The sequence below is a fragment of the Diadema antillarum genome, unplaced genomic scaffold, assembly GCF_040938485.1.
Source record: "Diadema antillarum isolate AM-2024a unplaced genomic scaffold, OU_Dant_1.0 seq00002889_RagTag, whole genome shotgun sequence".
Lineage (NCBI taxonomy): Eukaryota > Metazoa > Echinodermata > Echinoidea > Diadematoida > Diadematidae > Diadema > Diadema antillarum.
Window position 1 is genome coordinate 1 of NW_027273483.1, and position 11,481 is coordinate 11,481.

Consider the following 11,481-nt stretch of genomic DNA (forward strand, 5'->3'; position numbering starts at 1 on the left):
CGTATAGGGCCTATACTGAAAAGCAAAAAGGTGTAATCTATAACACTGAAGTGCTAGTTAGACCAAACTCTAAGGCCTCGGCACACCGAGCACGGTAACGGCAACGGTCCGGGTTTTTTTTTTTTTGTGTGTGTGTGTTGTTGTTGTTGTTGTTGTTTTGTTTTTTGCTCTTTTTTTTTGATATGGTATGCCTTACGGAACCATGTCTGGTTCTGTTACAAATTCGCTTCCCCGCTAATAATTATGTTACAAAATAAATCTTCAACAGGTGATTGTGCTGCTCTTGATTTTGACCTATTAAAAGAACAAAATTTTGGTCGACTGTGTTCTGAATTATTTATTTTCTTAACAGAACCACACATGGTTCCTTTTGGTGCGCCGTAGCGAAAAACCGGTCCGTTGCCGTTACCGTGCTAGGTCTGCCGAGGCCCTTCGATAACATCAGTAAGAGCAAACCCTTATGTCTATCTTATAGTCTATGTGATTTCAATCGTTCCTGTTATCTTCTTTGGCCTTATTTTCATTCAAACTTTCCACTTTTCACCTGTTGTCAGCTGAGTCCAGGTTTGAATTGGCCACCATCAACCCATCCGTGGTCCTGGGACCCGTTCTGTGCGGTACGCCGGGGGCCAGCGTCCAGATCATTCAGACATTAATGGAGCGCGCTACGCCGGTCGTGCCCAAACTCAATTTCCCCGTTTGTGACGTGCGCGATGTGGCAAGGGCCCACGTCATCGCTATGACCCTACCAGAGGCAGTGGGTGAGTCCATCCAGGGGAAGGGGGAAGTCCAGGCTCTTATACACAGAGGGACTTATTATAGAGCAACAAATATGAAGAACAATAATCCCAAACGGAAAACAAAGCTGCACTGTTCTAGAGCGTTACTGAAATCATAGAGAATGAAATCTCATAATTATAGTGATGATTATGATGATGATTATCACTGTGATTATCATTGCTGTAATTTCTATCATATTCATCGCCATCATTATTTCGGTTCGAAACTGCTCTGTCGCTTCAACGCAAGTGACAGTCAAGGGTGAATTCAAATAACAATTGCATCCAGAACGTTCATATTTCAAATATTTCATCGATCGTTTTACCATATTGTATTTACTGTAATTTCGTATTTTCTTCTATGTCGATCAATTTATCATTATTATCACTTTAATTGAGTTGTTGACATTTCCATAGCAAAACTTTTTCTGTTATTCATGATCCAGGTAACCGACACATCATTTCACCGTACAACCTGTGGTTCAAAGAGATGTCCGAGATTCTCAGCCCCGAATTCAGGGACAAAGGTACAGGGAGACACAGACACTCTCTCCACGAACCGACCACAACAGACCGTACATACATAGTAGGCGTGACTTCGTCAGCCCGAAGTTCAAACTTATATTTTGCAGTCTTGGAAAATAGCCCGATACTGCGATAGCGCGCTATATAGTTCATGAATATATAGCGCGCTAAATTGACGAACGAAAGGATAGCCCAAGATTTCTAGGGACATTTTTTTCTGAACAAATAGTGCGCTATTTGTGTCTTCACCGAACAAACGGAGGGCTAATTTGACTTCGGTAAATTTCCCAACCGCAAAAAACAGCGCGCTATTGTGAAAACTCGGGCTGATGAAATCCCTTAACTGGTGTGCATGTATGATTATTGTAATCGTGTACACACCAGGGTGGAAGTGTACATTCAGTACGTACAGTTGTATTCACATGCAATTACAGCAAGAACAATATTCAAAACACAGATTAGTGCTTTCAGGGTTTAGATTTTGTCATGGACGAGATATTTCATCATGCATATCTTCTTGACCAACGTGAATTTAAGTCCATGTGAATCTGCCTATCGATAGTAATAACACCAAAAACGAAGAGGTCACACTGCAAGATTAACGTTTGTCATATGAGGACATAGGTCACATTCATGGTCTTATGCACACAAATTAATACACATTTCAATTTCGATTCCAATTTCAGTTCATTTTCATATTTCACATGAAAATGGCAAGGAAAAAATACACTTACACAACACAAAAATTACCAAAAACAAATTACGTGAAACTTCCCTTGACTTTTCAACATTCTGTCTCAATATAAAATACATAGGTCTGTTTGCAGTATAGTGTTGGGCTATGTTCAAAGTAAGGAGAATGATGGGTCCTACGTAAGAGTAAGCTTTTTCAGTCGTAGGTCCCAAGATAAAAGGAGATATAATAGGGAAATATGGAGGACATTCATTATCTACTTTCGACCATTATGATAGAGTAGAAACGATCTAAGCAAGGAAAACCAATAAATACAAACATTTAAACAAATATTACCAAAGAAAACATAGAGAAGCCACAGGATGTAACATTATCAGTAACACATTACTAAAAATAAAAACATTGAAGGCAACAACAACATTCATTCGGAAATTATAGTGCAAACTGTAAATTCCCCTTATAATCATGTTGTAGTATTCACTTATCCATTGACGTACGATTGTTGTTGTCGTTGTTTTTTTTCTACTTATCATTTATAGGTTACAAACCTCCTACTTCCGTAGCCCCCGGCTGTTTGATCCGATTTGCCGGACTGTTCAGCCAGAATGCTAAAGCTATCTCTCAGTTGTCTGGACATGTGGCTAAGTTTTCAGACACCAGGGTAAGAAAAAATATACTATCTACAAAAAAACACACACACACAAACAAAAGCAGAATACCTTCAAAGTCTTCAGAATTGTTCAGTGCATATTCAAAATTATAGAGGCATAGAGGAATACCATTACTGGACATCTGTTTACTGCGGAGTTCTTAAATCCATTATATATCTTATTTTGTGAAAAGAGAAGTAGTTTTTCATACGATCAGGTATTTTTTGAAAACAAATTCATGTAAAGTATCATGTTTATAGTAAGGATGTATTATGTAATCGTGACATTTCTCACTAAGACTCCGTTATTCAACAAAAGATTGAATAAGGCAAGGACGCTAGGGCAGGCCTACATGTTGCTCCCTTTGTATTTTACTTTGTTCAGAGAGGTGTGGGTCGCGCAAGACCTGGAGATTTGATGAGACATGCTAGCGCGGGAATCCACTGTGATCACCAACATGAACTCACGTCATGCATAGTCGGGAACAACCCATGTTCAGAACTACTGAAGTTGTCTGACACAAAACGACAGTATAATAGCTACATGTCCTACTTCGGATATTCTTTGTAACGCCATGTATGTTTCAAAATACGTGCACTCCTCGACCAGCTGCTTTCAAGTTGCGATTTTCCTTCTCTGTTTAATTTCTGGTCTATTCTTATATACGACATAATTTCTATTTCTCGATCAATTTCTTTACTCAATATTACGTTCATAACACCAGCTTCGACAGGTTCTTGGCATTACCCCGTACGACCCTAAGGACTCGCTGATCGACATGGCCTACTCCTGCATCGAAAAGGGGTTCATCGTTCGCAAGAAGGGCTACTACAACCCGAAGGAATAACGGGAGACGAGTTAGGCCAAAAGGAGACGCCGAACAAAACTCAGGAACAGTCGGGTCTGGTTTATACGAAAAAAAAAAAGAATCTGAAGACAACATGCTGAAAGATACAAGCTTTCATGGACGAAATGAGATCTTAGAGAAAGTTTTGAAGTGGACACACTCTCACGGGTCTATGCATCTTACACTTATTATTACTACAACAAGAAAAAAAAAACAGAAAAAAAATTACCAGTAGCCGATTCTCTGTACTTTTTACCCGAGGTATACTTCAGTTATTTAATTCGACCATCTATTTCAAGTGTGTTATGATTAATGTTCAACATCTTCTTTATTTTTAACCCTGATCTGGTCATATACCTTTTCATATGATATCCGTTCTTTTTCTTAGATTAGATCTTATATTCATATATCATTTTCTCATTATGATTTAAACTTTATGCAAATGATATAATTATTTTTTAGTCACCGTATACGTAAGCATGCACACTTAGTGCAAAGTTACTGTAGGTGTCGAACTGGTTTTTAAAAAAGATTGATTGTCATTCAATATTGGTAAAACAAATTATATTCATTTTAAGCATTCGGATACTAATACAGATGACTTTGTATGCAATATAAACATTGACAATGTATCTCCTGAACGTAAAAGTTCTCCAACATTTTTAGTGGTTCTCATAATGAAAATTCAACTTGGAACGATTATAAATCATGCGTCAGCATACAACCTGTAATTCCAGAAAGAAATCATGATGTATTCTGTTTAAGACTAGACGTTATCTTTTCCCCAAGTTCCCTTCTTATACTGTTCAATTCCCTCATCCTAGCATATTGCAATCTACTGAGGGCCACGAGAGCGAAGACTAAACTGTATTGATTTGCTACAAAAGAAAGCTATTCGCATTTGTACTTGCTCACAATATCTAGCCAACATAAAGCCACCTATTATCTAATTATAAAAAATTAACGTATTTGATACAAATAAACTTCAATGTTAACTTTTCATGTTTGAATATTTGAATAAATTACCGTCATTTTCTTTTAACGAGTTTTTTCAAGTTGAATATACTATTCATTCTTGTCCTAAATTTTCATCTAGTAAATCCCAAGCTATAAATTGCAAAAAAAAAACAACAACAAACAAACAAACAAACAAACAAACACAGGACAAAATTGCCCAAACCTTCGGAACGCACTTTAAGATTATGGTAAGTTATGTCAAACGTTGTATTCTTTAAGGCTAGAGTAAAAACTAAGTTACTACTACCAGACCGTAATCAGAGAACATTGTTTTTGCATTAACTAGGTTCTTTTTTTTTTATTCCATGAATGAGATTTAAAACTCGTGCAAGGTACATTGTGTTCCTTATTGTTGATGCACGAAGATTGGACTCACAATGGGATTGAGACTGTCAAAAAGGGAAAAAATTGACATTTTCACACATACACTCACACACACACACACACACTTTTTTTTTCAAATAATATCCATTCACTTCCAATCAAAATAATTAATGCACTTTGGTATTACTGTACAGACATAAGAAAATAATTCTTTTGAAGAAAACTTAAATAGTTAAACATTTTCATGTTTAGATAAAACAAATAAAATGACAATGTATACCTATACAGCAGTTGCCGGAAAAAAATGATAATGGAAGTATATTATACATGTATCTGAAATAAAGGCATCCCTCTGAACAATTCTCCTTAGCTGCAAACCTAACTATCCTTTCTAAGCATATACTCCTTCAATATGAAGTACTAAAACACGCGCAAACACACGCACACAAACTCGCACCCACACACAAGAAACCCCCAACAAAACAAAATGAGAATGGATTATTACTTTTTCTGTGTGAAAATAGCCTCTGATCCCGAACAGGAAGTATTGGTGGTTTTTATGCACCTGAGGCTCCATTAAGACGTATACATCTATGCGCAATGACTCAGCATTTTTTTTTTTTTTTGTTGTTGTTGGAGGGGGCATTTTAACTTCTGTCGGTATTGTGTGCGCTGAGACCCTTCATATTATATTGAAAACCACCATAAAAACCAAATATTTGCGTACGTCGATATCATAACGTCTTTACACTGTTGTGTCAAGGCAAGATTTAAGATAAGGGAGTGATCAAATTGATGATTATTAACCTAGTCAGTCTTATCAATTTCGTCATCGCAAGTTTAAAAGGGATGGTTGGTAACTGATCAGTGGGAATCAGTGGGGATGATTGTTCCAATCCTTGTGGGATTCATTTAAGAGTACATCATGCATTTATTGTTGTGTGAAAATTATTCGCTTCAGAATGGTCTTATATTCAAGTAATGTGCAGTTTAATCGCCCCGTCACTGTACAGGCATGCTAACCTGGAAGCATTAAACTGCACATTACTTGGTAAAATCGGTAAACCCAAACAAATGGAAACACGCCCAGTAGTCAGTAGCCAATGAGAGCAAGCATGCATTAATTCATACACCACCACACACATCGCAACCAAAAGTCTGGATAACATCGTCTCACCTCCCCGGGATAATCGACCGTAGTACATTTGTACATTATTACTCTCATAGTGCGCGCAGTCTTGTTCAATGCGCTACTTTAAGAACAACGCTTCGAGGGAGAGAGATATAGCGACTGGTAATTCAACTGCATTATTTTTAACTACAACTATTGATTCGCTATCAACCATTCTCACCAGACGTTCAAAATGGCGGCATCTTTTTATGCTACAAATATGCAATACGTCTGTGTACAGTCACATGCCCTGTTGATAAGGCACACTCTATCACCAAAATGAATACCGGTACACTGTACAATATGTTTATAATAATCCATGCGATGAAGATGGCAAAGTACACTTGTACATGTGAAATAAACAAGTATCAAAGAGATACACAAAAAACAAAGAGTGCCTGTTTCCGTACAAATATCACAAAAACATGAAAGAGTCTTCCACAAAATCAAAACATTTTTTCCAAACAATACTTGTGCAGGAAACTCAGAATTATACCTTTTTGATTTGTTGTGTCCATCTCTGATAACAAACAATTTTTAAAAGGACTGCTTTTTCAACTACCATTACCACCCAGTCAATGATTATTTGAAGCTGAATGGGTCAATCTAACTGTGAAGTTTTACTCATTTATTTATTTTTTATTTATTCTGTCTTCTTTATACAGGGTAGTCTCTTCAGTACATAAAACTGCTTTACAAGAGAGCCCTGTATTACATAAAAACATTGAAATACAATTTACAATTCGAAACAAATTTGATACAGTATAATGTTACAATCTATAACAATATATTACATGAAGTACAATACAAAATACGACAAGTTAAAACGGCAATCAAAGTATAAAACTGAGTATGATATAAGTTGAATAAAATGTATAACAATGTAAGATTAAAATACGTCTTACATCTTACATTCAGGATAACAATATACATTTATTATAACCAGTAAAACATCACCCATGATTTAAAAAACAAACAAACAAATACAATCTACATGTATCCATTATCCCCTATCCCCTATCCCCACCCCGCACCCCACCCCCCTTTCCGGATAATACAGTGTAGTAGCTGCGGCAAGATGTTTTTGGGGAGAAAAAAAAAAGAAAGAAAAAAAAAAAAAGGTGAATACGGTCGGCAAGAATTTGTTCAGCTAAAATGATAACAAAAATCAAGCTCTCGTATTTACATAATTTCTTTAAATATGAAAACTACACATAGATTCGTACATAAATAAATAATCACTGTTTGGTTTGGGTAAAACCTCAGATGGGTAAGATATATAGAAATTAAAAATCAAAAATCAAAACTTAAACGTTTACACTGTTTCTTAAAATTTTCAAACGACACAGAAGTTTGGACTTGAATAGGTAACATATTAAAATACAATGTGCCTTGATACGAAAATGTTGACCTCATATATTCTGTACGTGGTTTCGGAACAAAAAGAGGATTGTTTGCAGCATATCTTGTATAATAATATATCGGTCTGTTGGAAATTAGTTTCTTTAAATACATGGGTGTACCGTTATTGATAATTTTAAACATCATTATACAATGATTGAATTTAATCCGTTGTTGCACTGATTGCCAATTAAGCAACCTTAATAAATTATCAGTTGATGTATATCTATCAGCATTTAATATCATTCTAGCATATCTGTTTTGAGCGCGTTGTAATCTTATTATATTATATTTTGTCGTATTCCCCCAGATAATGCTACAGTAATCCAAACGAGGGACAAACATAGTATGATATAAATCAATCAAATTCTTCTGATTCAAATATGTTTTAATTCTACGTATATTTACTGTTACCCATGAAAGTTTACTCACAAGGTTATCAACATGTTTTGTCCATTTCATATGAGAATCAAAAATAACCCTGAGGTATTTCATTTTATCTACAACTTCCAGTCTGAAATTATTACATATGATATCAATGTTACAATTTCTTACTTTTTTAATAGAACCAAATATCATAACCTTTGTTTTGTCAACATTAATATACATTTCATTTCTATCCATCCAATCAACTATCATATCAAACTGAGATTGTAATATAATCTGTAATTCTTCCTTGGTTCTTGCTCTGCAAAAAATTACAGTATCATCAGCATATAATGAGAGTTTAGTCAATGGCATATACTTCATTTCACAGATATCATTAACATACATACTGAAAATCAATGGCCCAAGGGTGGAACCTTGGGCGATTCCTGTTTTCACCAAAAGAGAGTCACTCAAAATACCTTCGACTGAAACACATTGAGATCTGTCTGTAATATATGACTCGAACCATCTATACTCTGTACCCTTTATACCATATAACCACATTTTCTTTAACAGTTTATCATGAGGTATGACATCAAAAGCTTTCTGAAGATCTAAAAATACACCACCTGTTATAAATCCAGAATTCATATTTTGTAAAATATGTTCAGTTATATCAAGAATACAAGAATTTGTCGAATGTAATGGTCGAAACCCGGATTGATTATTGGCAAGTAAAGAATGTTCGTTCAAATATCCATACAACTGTTTATAAATTCCTTTTTCTAAAATCTTACTTACTATTGACAATACAGATATAGGTCTATAATTCAAAGGGTATGTTTTATCACCGCTTTTATATATTGGAATTATTTTGGCAGATTTAAAATCTTTTGGTATACTTCCCGTTTTAAGGGAACAATTAAATATATAAGTCAATGGTTTTACAACACTTTCCGCAGCTACTTTAAGTAATAATGGGTGCACTCCATCAAGACCATATGTTTTACATACATCAATACTCTTCAATTCTTTTATTACAAATTCTTCTGTGATATCCGTAAAAGATAATATGCTGTCAGTTACAGGTACATCTTGGAGACAGCTGTCCTCATCATATTGATTTCGGTTTCGTGTGGTTGACCTATTTATTCTATCCAATACAGTATTGAATATCTGATTAAAAACATTACCGATTTCATATTTGCTTTCTACAACTTTTCCTTCATATTCTAACTTATATTCTGTTTCACATTTAGTTTTCGACAAAAGATCATTAATGACCTTCCATTTCTGTTTTAAATCCTTATTCATAACACTCTGAAATTTATTACAATAATATTCTCGTTTCAACTTCTTATTCATATTATTTATCTTATTGCGGATGCGTTTATATTCTATCCAAAAATGCTGCATAGATCGTGTATCAGAAATAGACTTACAATAATCAAATTTTGATTTGTAATAATCTCTATCTCTTGAAAGTATCAGATATTCATTCGTTATCCATGGTGCGGGACTACGCTTCTTTCTTATGCTGACGTAGGGGGCGTGTTTATCGCACAGTTCAACAAACTTTGCTTTGAACTCCAGCCACATAGCATCGATATTATCATCTTTGCCTGATAAAACACACTCCCAGTTTACAGAAGATAAATCACATATGAACTTTTCAGAGTCAAAATTGCGAAAAGATCTCATGTTCGAAATTTTAGGATGAAATTTAACATGTTTTTCAGAAAGGATTGCATATATCAAGGAGTGGTCACTTATACCCACTGATTGAACACCAGCTGTCATTAAAGGGGACCTCCGGATGATTTTCACACTTTTACATTTCAACAACTATAAATTAGTCAAACTGAGTACAGAGTTTCAGAATTCATAGTGATTGGGATAAGGAATGAGAATGTTTTCAAAATTTATAACAAATTGCAATGAACAAGGATAATGACATGACAGCCTCACCATAAGAATGCATGAGTTGGGGCTCAAGGAAGCAGAACAAAAGAAGAAGGCATGCATAGATTTTTCACAGGTGAACTTGTAGAGCAAGTGGTATTGTAATGGAATTACACTGCTACATTTCTGAAATATATGAAGCTCTGATGTCATCAACACTGTTCAGTGTAATTTGTTTAAGATTTTCAATTTATCGGTTTCTCTGCTCAAGGACCACAATAAATTCCACGAATCTATACATGGAGCTGTTGATTTATGTACTACATGATGTGAAATTATGAAAATCATCCGGAATGCCCCTTTAAAAGCTGCTTTCACTGTGTGTATATAGGTTCAGTAAAATGTAAAATGAAACAAAGGAAATAATCATGATATCCTCAGAGATTGTTCAGTCCATGCATACAGCTGTATTATATTACCAGGAACTACAAGTGTAGTGCCAGTCATGTACATAGCCAATGCTTGCTTTATCCATGATACTGATAGCAAGATAACAATGCGAGGGTGATCAGTATTACCGTACATTGTATACAGCACATGTAGCCCACATTTTGTCCCTGTGGGAGCGCTCAGCATCTCCCATTATATGCATGATATGTTCTTTACATTTCAAATGAATGAAATTTTGCAGGGGCTTTTGATGGCATGCAGCTGTCAGCTTGAAGTTAGTGCATGTAACAAAGAAAGAAAGTATACTTGTTGTTACTGTGGTCAGCAGATTTTGAGAAAAAAACTGAGGAATACATATATAGCATGACCAGGTGAGCCGTAGCATGAAGTGAAAAAGCTTAATTACATTACAAGTACAATACACTGTACTAGCGGAACCATTGTACTTTACATTATACAGGACACAGACTCTACAGGGGACATGATGCACAATATTTGGCCATACCCCTAAAAACATGTCAAACATGTCAACACAGATTATCATTGGTGTTATAACATGTAGCCTTCAAGTATTCAAAAGAAGAAAAGAATGAACCAACACTCACTACAGTACAGACACTCCCATTACAACAAAGTCCTCAGGTCCAGCATGCTTATTTGGTGTGGTTTTTTTTCATAAAAATTGATTTTCGTTATAACCAAACAGTATAGCATATCAAGTTACAGAAAACAATTTGGGGACTTGAATATTCATTTTGTTGTAAGAATTTCCTTGTAACCGTGTTCCTTATGATGGGAGTGCACTCTATCACAAAATGCCTATAACCCAAGGTTCACTGTAAGTATCATAACCACTTGGCTCAACACGAATTCAGTACTATCGATCAACTGACATGCATGTGCTCGCCATCACAGAGTGATGCACCAAGTCAATCACTTTTCCTGCCATCAGACTTTTAACAAAACTCTGGAATGAAGCAATGAGAGTACCAGTACAGCTTGTACCTGCACTTCCTTCGGCAAATCGTTCAGTGATTTAAAAAAACACCAAACACCAAAAAACAAAACTGTTGTACCTACATGTACCCAACAGCTGAGAATATAATTGCCCTCTTGCTCACTCTCTGTTTGCTGACAGGTCTGCTAACATTAGTGATCATACAGTGTATCTAGAACCTACATACCAGCCGTACAGCCAGTGATTGTCAAGAAATGATTCTGAGGAAGAGGAAGGAACTACTGAAATTTGAATCAGATGATCTTATCTTCCATCCTGTTTATCCCTATCGGTTTCATCTTCATAGGTAGATGGGACATAACAAATCAATGTATGGTGTACATCCCCTGACTAA

The 11,481-nt window shown here is 35.5% G+C and overlaps 1 protein-coding gene across 1 annotated transcript; it reads left to right on the forward strand.

Annotated features, from left to right (window-relative positions):
* Positions 1-554: 554 nt before the first annotated feature.
* LOC139715134 (uncharacterized) lies at positions 555-3,495 on the forward strand (the record flags this gene model as incomplete). The annotated part of the gene is made up of 4 exons (XM_071626746.1): positions 555-761; positions 1,226-1,306; positions 2,538-2,659; positions 3,373-3,495. Coding segments are annotated over 4 exons (533 nt in total), but the record flags the coding sequence as incomplete, so codon positions are not given.
* Between the last annotated feature and the right edge of the window lie 7,986 nt (positions 3,496-11,481).